A 15905-nucleotide genomic window follows, 5' to 3' on the forward strand; every position below is an offset into this window, starting at 1 on the left:
CTAGTGCCCGTTGATACCGTTTGTGCCATTTGTACCGTTGGTCCCGTTAAGTGTATGGCCCTGAGTTCGGACGTCGTGAATTGCCTTGGCGACATACTGCACATTCCTCTTGTTTACTACAAATCGTTAGAAACTTCACTCTCAGAACGACCTGGGCAAACTTACATCCAGAAATGGAAATACGGCCTGAGTTGAGCAGGTAGATGTGGAATCGCTCACGAAGAACCTTGACCTCGAAGGGAGAAAGACCAGTGTATGAGAACATACCAATCTATAATGTCAGCACTTCCTCGCCATCACTTTTTAGATCTTCTGACTTACCTGATCAACAATATGATTCCATGTACCAGGCGTCTCCAACCTCACCAACTCATCATAAAGAGCCTGTCGCATACTCTTGATCCGACTACTCATAACCTGCAGGTCCGCCATCCACGCCGCAGTCAACTCCTCACTATCCAAAACCGTCTTTACAATAGTAGATCCATACTTGGGCGCCATCGAAATCTCAGATCGGAGCAGGTACGAAAGCGTCGAGTATGCGTTATCGCGAATCTCCTTGGACGGCTCCGCGAGAACAAGATGAACGGCGCCTGTTCGGTGGCCGTACAGACCAAAGTTCTTGGAGAATGATTGAGCGACGATCATGTCGGGGCGGGGCTGCTGGTGGTAGAAATAGCGAATCGCCCATGCGTCCTCGGCGGGAGATCCGGATGCGAAACCTTGGTAGGCTGCGTCGAAGAAGGGGAAGAGTTGCTTTCGCTGGCAGACTTCTGCGATGGCCTTCCACTGCTCCTTTGTGGGATCGAGACCAGTTGGGTTATGCGCACAAGCATGCAGCAACACAGCATCGCGCGGCTGAGCTTGCTCCTCCAGCGTCTTGATCATACCCTCGAAATCCAACGAACAGTCCGACTTCTTGTAGTACGGGTACAATCTCGGCTTCATACCGACAGACTCCCAGATCATATGGTGGTTAGCCCACGTCGGATCCGACACCCAGATATTCTGCGGTCTCAAATAATCCGCGACGAACCTCGCACCGATATGATTCGCTCCGGTGCCGGAGACAGTCTGCACACTCGCGATACTCAGATCATCCTGCTCCGCAAAGATCAAATCCCTCGCAACTTTCAGAAACTGCTGATCACCCTCAATAGGCAGATAATCATGTCTCGTGAGACTAGCCTCATCAAAGAGCTGCTTCTCAACGCGGGTGACTACATCCAAGGGCCATGATTTGCCCTCGTCGGTGCAGTAGACGCCGACGCCGAGATTGACGCGGTCGGGGGAGGCGTCGGCGCGGTAGAGGGCGAGGAGATCGAAGATCTCGTCGGTTGGTTGCGCGGGGAGGGATGAGAAGCACGAGGGGGACATGATGGGCTTTTGTTTGGGGGAAGTGATGAGGCAGGCGGTGGAAGAGGATCGGAGGAGGGAAGTGGGTATTTTTAGTCCTGGGGCGCTTTTCAGGGTAGGGCTAGTTTTTTAGCGGTTGATGGGCGCCACTTGGGAAAAATGGGTGAAGTGTTTGTCGCTAGCTTTCGGGTTTCTTTGTCGGCAGCTGTCAGATGATTGGAATAATATCAGCTGATTGACATTTCATGGTGAGAGCTGAAGATTCATCAGGAACAATAGCGGCTTGCAGAAATGGGGCTCGACTAAAGCATCGACCGATAGCTAATGGAACTGGCATCACTTAATATGTTTTGTATATATATTCTGAATCATTCTATAGCCCATCACATGCTGTCTCACTGCAGACAACGCAACAGAGTTACCAATCCTTTGCAGTTTCGAGATTGGCTGGGAAGTGAAGCATCCATCAAGTGTCAAGTTAGCCGAATGCAGACTAGCCTCAGGTACACTGAGTGTTTATTACCGAAAGACCAATAATATCCCTCAATTGGTCAGTCATGCACTGAGATGACAACGCCCGCTTTAATGAGCGATTGATGAGAGATGATCAATGCGACTTTATTGGTTTTGAGCTTTGAGCAGTGCGACGTTTGTGCGCTGTTAGTAAGGGGGCGAAAATAAAAGGGGGGACCTTAGCTGAGACGGCCGGTTAATTCATGGTCCGTTGGGCGTTTTAGAAGTCAAAACTTCGGAGACGCCGAGTGGCGGTTCACAATTGCTATCATCAAGCAGAAGCATTGAATGACTTTGAAGGGGGGTATCTGATTGAAAACAGCAGAGATGTTTGTATTTCTGACTGTTCAGTAGTAATTGTGTCTAATTTTACATCTGAATGTACTCTGTACGTGGCTTGATTCGACCCAATAGCCTCGAGTCTGCCTCGGCACTTACGCCGGGACCATAGCGTTTCAGTTGCAACACTAACAAAACCAAACCAGACCAGGCAAGTAAATGGTTCGACCCACGTACGCACTGTCATTGCTTGCGCCTCCCTCAACCTCAGGCATCAATAACAATTTTCCCTTTCTTCAATTTCTTCCCAAAACAGCCGAGATCTCATCCTCAGCCGAGACCTCATCTAACCCAATCCGACCCCTCCATGCATTCCTTCACCATCTTAATCATTTTTAATTAATCACAAATGCACTCGTTATCACCACTGTCTTTATTCATTCTTTTCTCTTCCGCGCACGCCTCATACGTTCAGTTCAAGGACTGCAGTGTCCCATCCTCATCAGCATATTCCTACGACCCAAACAGTCTGGACGTGTATCTTGACCAGCACAGCAATGGAACAACGACGCTTAGTCTTGGGATCACAGGGAATTATCCCACGATAGCGTCGTGTCGGAGATCGCTGCTCGACAACGCCTCTGTCGAATTGAGCCTGGAAGCGCTGGGCGGGACGACGCGCTACAATGGCGAGGTTCGGAATGCGACGTGTCGGACTAGGGAGTTTAAGCAGATCAACATGGTTTTCTACATGCAGTATCTCGAGGTTCTTTTCAGGATAAATGATCCGAAACCGCTGGCGGCGTATGAGTTTGACATTAACATCGATGCTCCGGATCATTTCTCTGTGGCGTGTCTCAATGGGTTTTTGACGCCGGATATTGGATACACGGTCCAGGAGATTTCATTCTGGATACCAGCGCTTACGTTTATTCTGGTCGTTTTGGCAGCTGTGGGGAGAGAATGGTTTAATCTCGTGCATCCTTTGCGAGAAGACGATGAGTCTGGGCAGGAGAGGAGTATAAGCCGTTCTCATCTCACGCGCATAGCCGATTGTCTCGCATACATCCAATTCATCTTCTTTTCTAGCGCGCTCAGCCTCCGACAACCTGGCTTTCTTCAACCAGTGGTTAGTTCGACGAGTTGGTCCACGCTCATGACTCGACGGGGTATCGTTTGGCGACATTCGCTTTATTACGGTATTCGCGATGGAATCCATGAGATCAACGGGACGTTTGGTGGGACTTCGGGGCTGGAGCACATGACGCAGGTGATGGGGGCTCCAGTGACAGTGGAAACCTGGACCAACATCGCGACGCTGGCGGTTGTCATTCTCGTGCTTTTATACGCGGTAATTCAGGCAGGGCTTCATTTGAGATGGACGCGCGATTGGTTCCAGCAGTCGGGGAGATGGATGATCGACAGGTCTTCGAAACCGCACAAAGCTACGATCTGGGTCGCTTTACGAGTCTACCTAAGTTATCTCCTTCTACCGCTCACGGCTTGGACGACGTATCAACTTGACAGCGTCAGCGCACGCCCGGTTTACTACACGATTCTCGTCATCCTGGTGGTTGCTTTGTTGATCATCGGGTGCTGGTGGGGAATGTCGCGGAGTCCTCAAGACATGGGTTATTTACTGGTCGACAATCTTCACAAGCAGACGCCGGAGGAGCCTTCCCGGACACAAGACTATTACACCTATGTCACATTCATCCTTCTTTTCGCCCGGGGAGTTATTATCGGTGGATTACAGCGTTTTGGAACCGTTCAGTTGTTTTCGCTCATGGCTTGCGAAGTTGTTCAGCTGGGCTTTCTCGCTTGGGTCGGCGCGACATCTGAGTTGCTTTCAAAACCGGTCTTGATCGCCGGGGCGCGACTCTCAGCGCTTCTTCTCTGCCTGGGAATGATTCCTGATTTGTGGACTCACATTGCTGCGAGTGCGCTTGGCTACGTTTTGCTCGCATTCCATGCGCTGTTCTTACTTGGCATGTTTCTTGTTCCCTCAGCTTACGAGTCCACCCGTCTTGGAGTTACTTGGTACAATGAATGGCAGGCCCCTCAACAACCTGCTGGCGACTCTTCACTCGAGCGACCCCAAGTTTACGGCCTTCGTCAACTCTCAAGACGTCCCACGACAAGAACAGACCTAACGAACCAAAGCTTCATGGATCACGACAGAAGTAGCAGCCTCTCCAGCTCAGCCAATTCATCCTCCGAATCCTCCAACAGATTCTCTCGCGGATCAGAGCCTGTATCCCCCGAACTCCTCCGCACATACTTCCGCTCTCCCCGCCCCGAGAGATCCGTATCAAGCCTCTCCGGTAGAAGTCAATTCGACTCACCGCGCCCCGAGCGCTGTGCATCACGCTCTTCCCCACGCCATCAGCAATTTCCGTCCTTTGATACCACGCGCCCACCAACAGTTTACGAGAATCCTGCGGAGAGGAATTCCGTTGGTTCGAGTTTGAGCACGGATAGTGGAGATATTGGAGAACAACCTTCTGCATGGTCGGCGATATTGCCGTCGAATACAAATGTGGATTATTCGTTCAGGGAAACGGATTTGTATTATGTTAAGCCGAGGGAGGTGTCGTTTGGGAATGCTGAAGGGGGTGACGATGGCCGTGGACAGGCGTCGGGTTGGGCAGGAAAGCTCAAGTTTTGGTCATGATAATTTATGTAATTATTTTTCTTTGTCTCGGTTGGGAAAAAAAGGTAATGGGAGCGACTGAGGTTCAGAAATAATAAGATTAATGAACACTGATTCATATATTTCACTTATCACCTTGAACATCTGCGATTGAACAAGACAAGTTTGCAGCTCACGCCATCACGACCAACTGCATCATGCCGAGCCAAAGTGATGGGAGTGACAGGATAAGAAACACAATGCGTCAACGGACTGTGAAGAGTCGACATATCCTAGTAACTAATCACCACGCATCATGGCTATAAAAACAAGCAAGCCTTCTTTCCAGATTGAAACAACAAATCATTCCGCCAGCCATAAAAATAACGAAATAAAACGAAGACCCCAAAAATAGAGGCGAAGAAGCAGAAATGACGAGAATACTACACGAACTCACGGAAGAAACTGAATTCTGGGAATGCCGCCAGACAAAAGGTGACGGCAAGACGTGTTTCAAGATCAACGAAAAGGAGGATAAGGTATGCATGGCGTGTAAGGCGAGGCGGGATAAGGGAGATAAGGCTCTCGATAAAGATGGCCTTGAGATTGGGGTCCTGAAGAAGGTGGAACAGGGAAAAGAGTTTTGGGAGTTCAAGAACTGAAGAGAACATATCCTGAGTAAAGTGAATGTGCCAAGAGGGATTGCCATTCAGTATCGTTTTTGCCCTGTGATTGGCATATCTCGCCTTGTCGCTCTGACTGTTGAGAGTTCAATGTGTATGTGAGGCATGCTGGAGTAGTTCACTACCAGTTGTATAGGGTAACACTTGGGTGAATCAGCTCAATGAAGCAAAACTCCCCGGCAGTGACTTGATGCTCCGACAATATAGACCACGGCTACAAAAGTAGTGGTATCGCCTCCAAACAGAGGGGGCAAGCAAGCAAGCAATCAGACCGCACGCGCGCTTCAATCGACAACACCAAATCCATACTGAACTTCAAAATTTGCGTCATGACTAAGACATACTACGACGCCCCTCCTGAAACAGCCCCTTACTGGCAGTGCAAGGAGCAAATGGGCAAAATAAAATGCGAACTATCTCAACCTCAAGTCAATCAAGACTTGTCACGGCTGCAAATCAAAACGGGAAGAGGGAGATATCGCCCTCGATAAATGGGATCGCGAAATTGGGGTTTTGAGAATGGTGGAAGGGTCCGTGGAGCATTGGGAGCATGTTCAGATGGATGAGCCGGTTCAAAAGGGAGGGACTGGAGTATGAATGGAGGGAGGAGGCAGCAGGGTGGTTCTGAGGAACTAGGAAGACTGTGTCATGGGGAGGCAAGAAGAGGACTTTTATCAAAAAGACGTAGGCAATGTAGCCTGAACACGAGGACTCTTCGAGAGACATATAATTCTGACATCAAGCAATACCTAACACTTTTGACTCCTTTGGAATGTTCTTTGTGAGAAAGTGTACTGTGATAAGGTTAAGAGGTCAAAAGAGGCTTTGACCATAGCGCACAAACAAAAGAACACTAATGAACGCACATAGGGAATACACTCATCGCCCTCTGCTAACAAATGTCTTTCTTTTAACAGAAAAGCTAGAGATCCTGCCGACTAACTCCAAAGGTATATAAAGCTGGCGTGGCATCTCAGTCATAGGTAAAATTGGAGAGGCTCTACATCAGTCTTAGAACAAAGCCCTCAAATCTTGTCGCTTCCTTAATCATCCTGCCTTATCAACGTAGCTGCTTGTAATTAAAAGGAGCCATTCAGTGACACATGTTGGAGTCTATCACTTGCAGGGAGCACGGCTCTAAAGGTGACAGTTTTTCCCACGAACACCCACCCAACGCATCAACAATTACCCTACAACTTCAAACCAATATCCAAAACAAAACAACCATGGCGGAGACACATAGCGAACCTCCTAAAAGTACTTCTTTCTGGGTTTGTAGCCAGGACAAGGGTAGGGGAGAGAAATGTGATGTTCTCAATTCTATAAAGAATAAGCAATATGAGGGTTGCAAGATGAGACGGGATAAGGGAGACCAAGCCTACAATGAACAGATGCGAGTTATTGGCAAGCTGAAGAAGGTGGGAGGGCTAGTGGAGTATTGGGAGTATATTGACGTGGATGTCTGAGGTTGGTTGGGCGGAATGGGGTAGTGGTTGGCTACAGGGTAGTCGGTGACCACCATCAACAACAGAGAAAACTGATTAGAAGCATCTCTTGTTGATGATGGGTGCACTTTACCTTGTGAATCGCGTAATTTTGCAGTGATTGGTGTTTTCTACAATCACTGGCCTAAGGGAGACAGTACCGTTTCACTGTAGGGCGCCCAACTCCATGTGAATGACACAATCTCAACACGGCAGTGAGCTTCAGCCAAGATGCACAAAAGCCATTGGCGCAGCGACTATTTATACCGTGGACAGGAGCTCTCGAATATCTACTACAGCAAAAATCAATTCCTTCCATCAACGAAAACTTATCGACAATGCCTATGATCACCAAAATTCGAGAGGACACCGAGGTCTGGAAGTGTATGCGAACAAAGGCCGACGGGACAACCTGCCGTGGGGCAACTGAGCCAGCACAAATGCTTTGTGAAAAATGTGGCTTGAAGAGAGATGTTGGGGCGGTCGCCAATAATGAAGACGGCAAAAAGATTGGAGAGTTGAAGAAGGTTGAAGCTACTGGGATCGAGCACTGGGAATTCAACGACAATTAGCTTTGTATTGGAAAGGCCCGATAGGTTCTTTAGGCCGATAAAGAATTGAACCTGAACAGGTATTCGTCACTTGGACTCGAAACCTGCTATGCTTTTCTTCTCGCACCGCTGTACCTATCACACTACCTCGCATGATCCAATGAATCGCTGAAGCAAGTCGCACCAAGCTGCGTCTACTACTTGACCTCCAACCTCAAAGCATCATACTGCACATAGAGCGTATCAGGCAAAAGCGCCGTCTCAACACTAGAAGCATTAAACGGCAAACTCAACACAAACTCGTTCCTCCCCACTCTCAGCCTTTCAGCAGGAAACTCAAACTTGTGCTCAATGTTCTGACATGCCACCGCACTACGAACAGCACACGAGCCGCTGCGCCAGTATGGAATCACCCATGTATCTTCATACCCACCATTAACATTAACGGTCCAGGGTAGGTTACTGTTGAAACGGTCGTTGACGGGTGTCCACTTCGCGTTGCCGTTGCCGGTGCGTACGCCAGCGAGTTGGACTGTGAAAGTAGCTGTTTTGACATTGTTGAGTTGAGGTTTTGTTAGGTCGAATGTTATGGTCCAGTTGTTGACGTTATCGTAGTAATTCTCTGAGCGGAGATGGTTCCCCTTTGCAGCGATGAATGACCAGTGTACGTAGTTTAGATCTTCAGCTTCTTTGTCCTTGCCGACGTGGAAGCTAACGCCCTTTGGGAAATCTTCGACAAAATCGTACTTGGCCCAGTAAATGCGGTACTGATCTGGCTGAAGTGGCTTTGAAGTATCAGGCGCGTATCCATGAAGGTATTCGCCAGATGACTTATCAGGTGTACCGATACGCCAAAGCTCTTTCCCGGCGTTCTCTTCTTTCCACGTGAAAGTGCCCGTGTTGTGAGATTTGGAAATGCTAATGTCGTCTTTGATGAACCATCCAAAGATTTCATCAGCGTAGACGGTAACTCTGTACACTCCGTCCACAACTTGAGGAATGCTGAAGTCACCAGACGCATCAATCTCAGCCCAATACTGAAGCGACTTTGTGTTGAACACGTTGAGCTGGAAGTCCTGCTTGTTCTCGGAGAGAACGATAATCGGCTTCTTTGCACCCTTGGGAAGCTTCACCTTACCACTGTAGGTAGTCCGTTTTGCAGATGGTGTAAAGTTCGGGACGTGCTCTGCGATGCTGTCATAGAACTTTACATTCCACTCTGGATCCGCGTACTTGGCGGCATCAGCTCGAAGATCAGCAATTGTCGCGTCATTATCACCTTTGTTGAAGTAGTAGAACTGCGGGCCCCAGGTTCGGTCAAACCCATGAGTGATGTTTGGCATCGGTGCGCCGTGATGGCCAGATACGATGTAATTATACACGATGCCATCAACGACGAGGTCAGAGTGCAAGGGTCCGCCGTAATACGTCTCTCGCGTATTGTGAACAAGCCAGGCACCGAACGTACTTCCATCAGCACTGGTAGAGCCATCGCTGAACTGGCCATGGACGTCGTGGTTGCGCCAGCTCTCTGAAAGAGTGTATTTGGTCCAGTAGTCAGAGTACTGCTCAACGTACGGGTCATCGGTTTTGTTGCCGACATACCAAGTAGCATCTTGGACTGTCAGAGCACCCGAGGCATCTGGCAAAGGACCATAGTTCCCCTCGCTGGTAGAGAAATGGGTCCAAAGCTTTGTGTTCGGCCTAAAGAGCGTACGCAACTCACCGAGATCTCGCAAGAATGGCTTGGACGCATTGAAGTACGTAAGACGAGTAAACGCGTGCAGACCTGTTTCTTCACCCCTAAGGAAGAAGTACTGCGACAAAGTCTGATTGGTCGGCTTGTAGGTGTCGCTCATGATAATGCCGCCATATTTGGTTCCAGTAGAATCGGTACCTTTGACAAGGCGCAGATCTGCGGTGCTCCCGGGTGTCCAGAAACCAGTTGGGATACAGGAGCAGTCAACATAAGGACCCTTGCCGCTATTCCCGCTCAGCGGTCCGAGAAGATCTTGACCATCGAGAGTAGCATCGATGATGTGTCCACTAGACTTGGCGAGCACGACTGCGAAACGTTTGTTGGAGAGGGAGATGTGGGTAGAGTTCTCAGCAGTAGTCAATTCGGCTAAAGCATGGCTGATCAGCCCAGCGACTAAAGCCAACAACTTCAACGAGAAGAACACCATGATGAGTTTGTTTCTGATCGCTGATACCCACTGTAAAAGAGACTTCTCAGGGTTTAAATGCAAATATCATCACTCGGCTCAATTGTACCGAAGACTTCGGCAGTAAATGCACCGGGGAGAAGATCTCATCGCTTGTATGGATGGGATAATTTAGCCGCCTGAGTCCCACCACTGAGCCGCAGACGACGCGGGGAAGACAGGGGCAGAAATGACGATTCTTTGACCGCGACAGGCTAAGATCTGCGTCGATAATCCTATTCAGGCAGTTCAAAAAGTCTTCCGAACAGCATGTGCAGTTCATTATGAATCGCTATAGCCGACAGCCTAACCGCAAATCCCCTTGCAAGTTGGACCCAAGAATGTTAGGAGCATCTAAGTTGTGGTTTAGTGTTGGTGTAACCGACGTTGAACCGAAACACAGCAACGACCGAGTACGCTAGCTGATAGTCTTAATCTTGCTAGTCGGCATGACTCATCAGACTGACTACTTCTCTTTAGTCTTGAGTTCATTCTTTAATCTCGAATCCACAGAGTACATCTAGGAAAGCCGAAAGTCTCCCAAGTGGAGCCATGGAACCACCTGTTGACGTGAAAGATCGCCTTCGGGCTTCATACAATGCGATTACACCAGCATACAACGCCTGGACAGCGCGTCACAACGAACTTCGCATGAAATACCTCGGTAAACTTCTCAAATCCTGCCCAGAACTGGAATCAGCCGGCAATACGGCGAAGAAACAAGTGCTTGAGCTTGGATGCGGTTCTGGAAGTCCTTTTATCTCAACTCTGCTCGCTCGAGCACCCTCTGTCTACGTGCACGTCAACGACCTTTCAAACGTTCAACTAGGACTTGCTCGACACAATCTAGCTGCATATCAAGATCGTGTCGAATTCCATCCCGGCGACATGATGAAACTAGACTTTGCGCCTGGTTCCCTCACAGCAGTCGTGGCTCTGTACAGCATTATTCACTTGCCACAAGAAGAACAAAGGGAGATGATACGGCGAATTGGTAGATGGCTTGCACCAGGCGGTGTCTTTCTGTCTACGTTTGGTACTGATGAGGCGTCAGTTATTATCGATGAGAAGTGGATAGACGAAAAGGGCTGGATGTTTTGGAGCGCGCTTGGTAAAGAAGGGGTTATCAAGGCGTTGACTCAGGAAGCTGGATTGGAAGTTCAACATGCGGTTTTGGAAGAAGATGCAGATGATAAGTTCTTGTGGATTATTTCAAAGAAGGCTAACATCTAGAGTCTTATTGGTGAGGGCAATTCTATGTTACAACTCTGCAAATGATCTTTAGTCTATGCCCTTGTCCCTAGATCCTGAGTCTCAGCGCTTCCATTCTTCAAGAATTAGTTTCTGTCTTGCCAACGCATCCTCGTGTATTCTCAGCATTTCTTCCCCAAGCTCGACATTTTGTCTCTGCAGAGTTGTGTCGGCATTTCTCTTTTCAAGGCCTGCAATACGGATTTGCGATATCTGAATCAGCTTTTCCGTATTTCTGATTGCGCCATCGTGGAAGTAGGTCAAAAGCTCCGTATTCTTGAAAGCCTTTGCAATATCCTTCATGCTGTGAAATACCTCCATGACGTCCTTCTTAATCACATCCAAAGGCACCGAGATACGAAGTGTTTGGTCGTCATCTAGGAAAGCCACTTCGTACTTGGCAAGGCATTTCTGAAGTGACTTTTCAAGCGAGGCCTTTTTGCATGAAGACATACGAGTCTCTGGATTTCTGGCGTAATAGAAATGTCTGCATAGTTCTTCCAATTGCTCTTGTTCTTGGGGACTCGAGGCTTGCATGATGAGTTTGTTGGTAGAGTGCGTAGCTGAATTCTGAAAGGTGAAATGGAAAAGGTTGTTGAGTGAGTTATACAATGCGCGTTGGCCAAGGTCATATAGCACTAGGCGGATGTAAGGACGGCCTTTGTTCATTATCGCTTGGCAGTCACACGCCAAAGGTCATTGGCGAACACGCGCTTATTCTTTGTGTCGAAGTACATCGACGCTGAAGAGAAATGAACAGTGACGAATCTTGATGTTCAAAACTGTCTGTTTCTAAATACGATCAAGATAATCCTCCGAAGAAAGAGATTGTGAACATTGCACCCCAGCATCATACGTTCATAGCCAATGAGACGTGTTAACATTAGGATGTAAGGGGAGATAGTTCCACGTAGTTATTACAATGAAGGTAATAGCATAGAACTTTATTAAAAGGACTGAGCTTCTATACGGAGGTAGCGACTGAATTCGAATCTCTTAATCCATATCCCAATCGCAGAATCATAAACTTTATGCCTGGGGAGTCTCAAGGAGCTCCGCCAATGCCACCTCGAATATAGACAACATTTCTTGTTTATCTTTTATGTCGCTTTCCAAGCCTCCACATTTCTGGTGTATATTCTGAGTCTGTAATACAATCCTTTGCAGGTCTTGGATGTGACTCTCATAGCACCTGACTGTATCCATGACGAAGAACGTAGATATCTTTGTTACATCCAGAGCCGTTTGAAGTTCGCGAGCGTTGCGCATGTGCGCTACACAACCTATCTCATCTTCGCACTTGGGCAGCGTAATGTGGATCTTCTCATCGTTGCTCTCGAATTCCACTTTGAACTTCGCCATGTGCTGGTAAATGGAGAACTCTAGGGCGTCCATGGCTTCCGGAGTGAGAGGAACGTTTCTGTTTCTGACGTAGAAGTAATTTCTGAATGCTCCATTGACTTCCTTGGTCAGTTCCTTGCGGTTCTTTCTCTCCTCTTTAGAGGCTGGGGAATTCATAGTGGATGGGTTACTAATCAGATAGGTTGATAGTTTGTAAATTGGTCTGTTCAAAGGTGTAGAGTGGGCAGGACAGAGAAGGTAGTTGGCAATGATTATATATGGCGAGTAGATGTAAGCATGGTCTGTGATGAAGGAAACTTGGCAGATCCTACAGACTGTGACTCGCATAGGAACCTCTGTCAGTATCAGAATAAGCGCGATCGGTGAAATGGTGCTGTTGTCTGCGGGAAAGGAAACTGACGTTGAACAGAAGACGAGTGCTGACTTCTGTCGATCTGTCTCTGCACATCTCTGAGACGATTCTTAGACAACAGTGACTGAAGACAATGTATCGCTGGTTCTGTTCCCAATTGATACATTTGCCAATTCTCGGGGATTCAAACAACCTGTCTCCTGCACTCTTACAATGGAGTGACGTGTGCCTTCATTCGCCATCTCCCTAATACTGAGGAGTAAAGCTAGCATGTTCCGTGTTGCAATCCATCAGCTGTGTTAAGTTTCCACGGCATTCTATGAGATCTGTGTGCAGAATCATGTACAGAGCTTCAAGAAAACGCAAGGAAATTCATGTGGCCTCTATGGTGTTGAAGCTCCATTTTCTACATCTCCTCTTCCAATTCCCTCCGAGCAGCACAACGCGCGTCTAGGTAGAGGTAGTTGACAGGAGGCAGTATAGCATGAAAACCATTGGCCATTGTCTAGGAGTTCAACGTTATAATCTGCCATATTCTTCTCAATGGACGTAAGAAGCACCGACTTCAAGAAGCTAGGCATTGGGGTATATCTCTTCCTTTCGTAGTAGAAGTTCCAAATTACTTCGTTCACTCGATTCTCCTGCATGGAAAGTTGAGAAGTTCTTTCCGAGGTTTTAGTTTCCATTCTGAGTTTGTGGTGTCTTTGTGTTTCGGCGTAAAGGTGATTAGTGAGCTGGACAGGGAGTGTGATGGGTCATGATCATATAGGTCAACGCCAACGTAAAAGGTCTTTGACAAGGAAACCGCTCCTGGCTCACTGAACGGTGATTCCTGAAATGTCCATCGGGATCTGTATCACACTTCAGGCCTTTGGTGATGCTGTGTCTGTTTCCGGATGTCAAAGTCGAAGAGCATCAATACTAAACCCAACCAATCAATCTCCGACTTTCTGCTACCTTTGTTTTTTCAATCTCTTGACTGTGAGTAACTCAACTCTTTGCAAGCATCCTTCGCCAGATTGCTTACAACGCATTTCATCATTGGCAGTAGACCGCATTAAAAGGATTAAAGCAGTGGATACATTAGATGCTCACTATACACGAAACACTCAAGACGATGTATTTCTTGAAATTCTTCAAAGTAGGCTCAGGGGTGCTATCTGTTTCTCCAGGCCCGTGGTGTTTGGCTGTCACATGGTAATTGCGGTTCTGTGGCCTGCTTCTTAGAGTATTCAGTCACCCAAGTAGCCACTGTAGCTTTAGAACGGCGAAAAAAAGTCCCGCACACTTCGACTAAGCTCCTTCGATATGGCTGAGGCTGTCTTCGTCGCCTCCATCCTTCTGAACAACTCGTCCTGCTCCAGCCTCTTTTGGTACTCGGTCCTCAACTTCGATTTTATGAGCCCCACCTGTGTGCTGTAATTCTTTGGGCGGTCAATTTGCCAATACCGTAAAACCTTTCCTTTCTCTAATGCAGCTTCCACTTTTTTGCGTTTATTTCGAAGCTCTTCAAACTCCATTGACATGTAACAATCTTCGGGTAGGATGATGCGAAGCTCTGTATCATTCCCAAAGAGCTCAAATGTGTAATCTTTATTCTTGACAAGGAAATCAGCAAGGGCGGGCATCCAGGCATCCTTCTTTTTGTACAGGTAAAAATATCTGAACTTCTCGTTGAGATATTCTGGGGATGAGACCGTAGGATATGGAGGGGGGGATGGGATTTCCCTATATGGCGGAGCTGCTTCGGATGGATCTAGCTCTCTAGAATACATTGGCGGCCGCCGGTCAAAGTGGGAACGTTCCATTGTGTTTGTCGTTATGTATATTGTTGGAATGTTGTCAGGAGGATGGTCTGATGAGTCGGCTGAAAGATCACGCCGAACCCACCGTATATAAAACAATGTCCATGAAAAGACAGGCGGTGAAGAGGACAGCATTCCAGAGGGCATCGAGGGTGATGCTTCTACAAATTATGAGGGCTTTGTTCACGCTCAGAACCATCAGTGACGTTGCAGAGCTAGAAAGCCCAGCGTGGCAAGGGTGTCATACTGAATAATACTAGTCAGTGCGAGCTTGCATCGCTTCACCCAGCTGAACTCAACGAGTGAAGGGGCTTCCTACAGAAATACCTCGGTGCCAATCATCGTATGGCGGGTCACTAAGACGCAGCCTTTGTGACCGTGGCAGATTCCTCTCTGCTTCGCGGTAGCTTCCTTGACCCCCAAGCGCTGTCTATCTATTTTTACTTGTTCAAGGGATAATCTTAGAAACGTTGTGACTCCGAGCAATACCTAGTTGCTGCTATTACACTGGCCACCTGGCTCTCACTGAGTCGAGCATTATCTTGATAAAGTTTGACAGCGTCTAGCTACCCAAGAGATATTTCACAAAGTCAGAAACCATGGCGATGGAGGGAATTCATGTTGGTCAGCTATTCAAGCTGAGAATTAAATCTTTGTCTTCTTTGTTTAGACCACCCTTGCGCCTTTCATAATTTCCCCCATTTTGTTCCTTGGCCTCTTCCTCTTCATAATGCGCTTCCACCTCGCGTGTAAAACGTGCTTCTATGTCTCGGTGTCTCGCCTCATCCTTCACCCAATAGCGGGGCATTCCTTTAGCCATGGCTCTTTCAAGCTCCTTTCTGATGGCTTTCTGAGCGTTCAGGCCTCTGTGATAGTAATCATCTTTGGGCAATACAATATGCAGAGTATCGGTCACTTTATCGAAAATGACCTTATATTTGCCCTTGTACTTGCAAGTAAAGTCAAATAATGATGAGGAATAGCCGTCTGCATTCTTAACAAAGTGGTAGTGTCTGAAGTTTTCCTTCCATTTGTCACACCATTCTCGGAACTTTGTGGCAGTCATTGCACCCATGATATTGACCGTAGTTTTGTTGTTGATGTGTTCGTATAACGTAGTTGTTGAATGACCGGAAGTCCAACATCCAGGTAATTGTATTATACCATCCAAAGAGTGCCAGAAGGTTCTCTGTGACACAGTCGACTCTCAGACAGTGATGCCAAAACCGGAAGGTTTGCGTGCCATCACATACATACAAGAGCGTTCATCACTGCTGCAAATATCCAGACTTCCTGTGAATAACTGGTAGCAATAGAAATTTCTGCTGACTTGTTGCTTTGACCCAAGTGGTTGATTGTGTGAAGCCACGCCATTGACGGCATCTCTTGGAAGTTTGTGACAACCTTTAGCAGAGATATCTGGACCTGATGCT

The 15905-nt window shown here is 47.7% G+C and overlaps 7 protein-coding genes across 7 annotated transcripts; 2 read left to right on the forward strand and 5 right to left on the reverse strand.

Annotated features, from left to right (window-relative positions):
• Positions 1-1377, reverse strand: FSUBG_9551 (aspartate aminotransferase; the record flags this gene model as incomplete). Its single annotated transcript, XM_036688077.1, has 3 exons — positions 1-116; positions 166-271; positions 322-1377. The coding sequence occupies 3 exons, from the start codon at positions 1375-1377 to the stop codon at positions 1-3; spliced, it is 1278 nt and encodes a 425-aa protein (XP_036534947.1).
• Positions 1378-2557: 1180 nt separating this feature from the next.
• Positions 2558-4822, forward strand: FSUBG_9552 (uncharacterized protein; the record flags this gene model as incomplete). Its single annotated transcript, XM_036688078.1, has 1 exon — positions 2558-4822. One exon carries the CDS (start codon positions 2558-2560, stop codon positions 4820-4822), a length of 2265 nt encoding a protein of 754 aa, XP_036534948.1.
• Positions 4823-7695: 2873 nt separating this feature from the next.
• FSUBG_9553 (rhamnogalacturonate lyase C) lies at positions 7696-9684 on the reverse strand (the record flags this gene model as incomplete). Its single annotated transcript, XM_036688079.1, has 1 exon — positions 7696-9684. One exon carries the CDS (start codon positions 9682-9684, stop codon positions 7696-7698), a length of 1989 nt encoding a protein of 662 aa, XP_036534949.1.
• A 570-nt stretch (positions 9685-10254) lies between these two features.
• On the forward strand, positions 10255-10935 carry FSUBG_9554 (methyltransferase; the record flags this gene model as incomplete). Its single annotated transcript, XM_036688080.1, has 1 exon — positions 10255-10935. The coding sequence occupies one exon, from the start codon at positions 10255-10257 to the stop codon at positions 10933-10935; it is 681 nt and encodes a 226-aa protein (XP_036534950.1).
• Positions 10936-11016: 81 nt separating this feature from the next.
• Positions 11017-11490, reverse strand: FSUBG_9555 (uncharacterized protein; the record flags this gene model as incomplete). The annotated part of the gene is made up of 1 exon (XM_036688081.1): positions 11017-11490. One exon carries the CDS (start codon positions 11488-11490, stop codon positions 11017-11019), a length of 474 nt encoding a protein of 157 aa, XP_036534951.1.
• Positions 11491-11982: 492 nt separating this feature from the next.
• Positions 11983-12471, reverse strand: FSUBG_9556 (uncharacterized protein; the record flags this gene model as incomplete). The annotated part of the gene is made up of 1 exon (XM_036688082.1): positions 11983-12471. The coding sequence occupies one exon, from the start codon at positions 12469-12471 to the stop codon at positions 11983-11985; it is 489 nt and encodes a 162-aa protein (XP_036534952.1).
• A 2626-nt stretch (positions 12472-15097) lies between these two features.
• On the reverse strand, positions 15098-15547 carry FSUBG_9557 (uncharacterized protein; the record flags this gene model as incomplete). Its single annotated transcript, XM_036688083.1, has 1 exon — positions 15098-15547. One exon carries the CDS (start codon positions 15545-15547, stop codon positions 15098-15100), a length of 450 nt encoding a protein of 149 aa, XP_036534953.1.
• Between the last annotated feature and the right edge of the window lie 358 nt (positions 15548-15905).

Source organism: Fusarium subglutinans (genome assembly GCF_013396075.1).
Source record: "Fusarium subglutinans strain NRRL 66333 chromosome Unknown NRRL66333_c0000149, whole genome shotgun sequence".
Taxonomy (NCBI): Eukaryota; Fungi; Ascomycota; class Sordariomycetes; order Hypocreales; family Nectriaceae; genus Fusarium; species Fusarium subglutinans.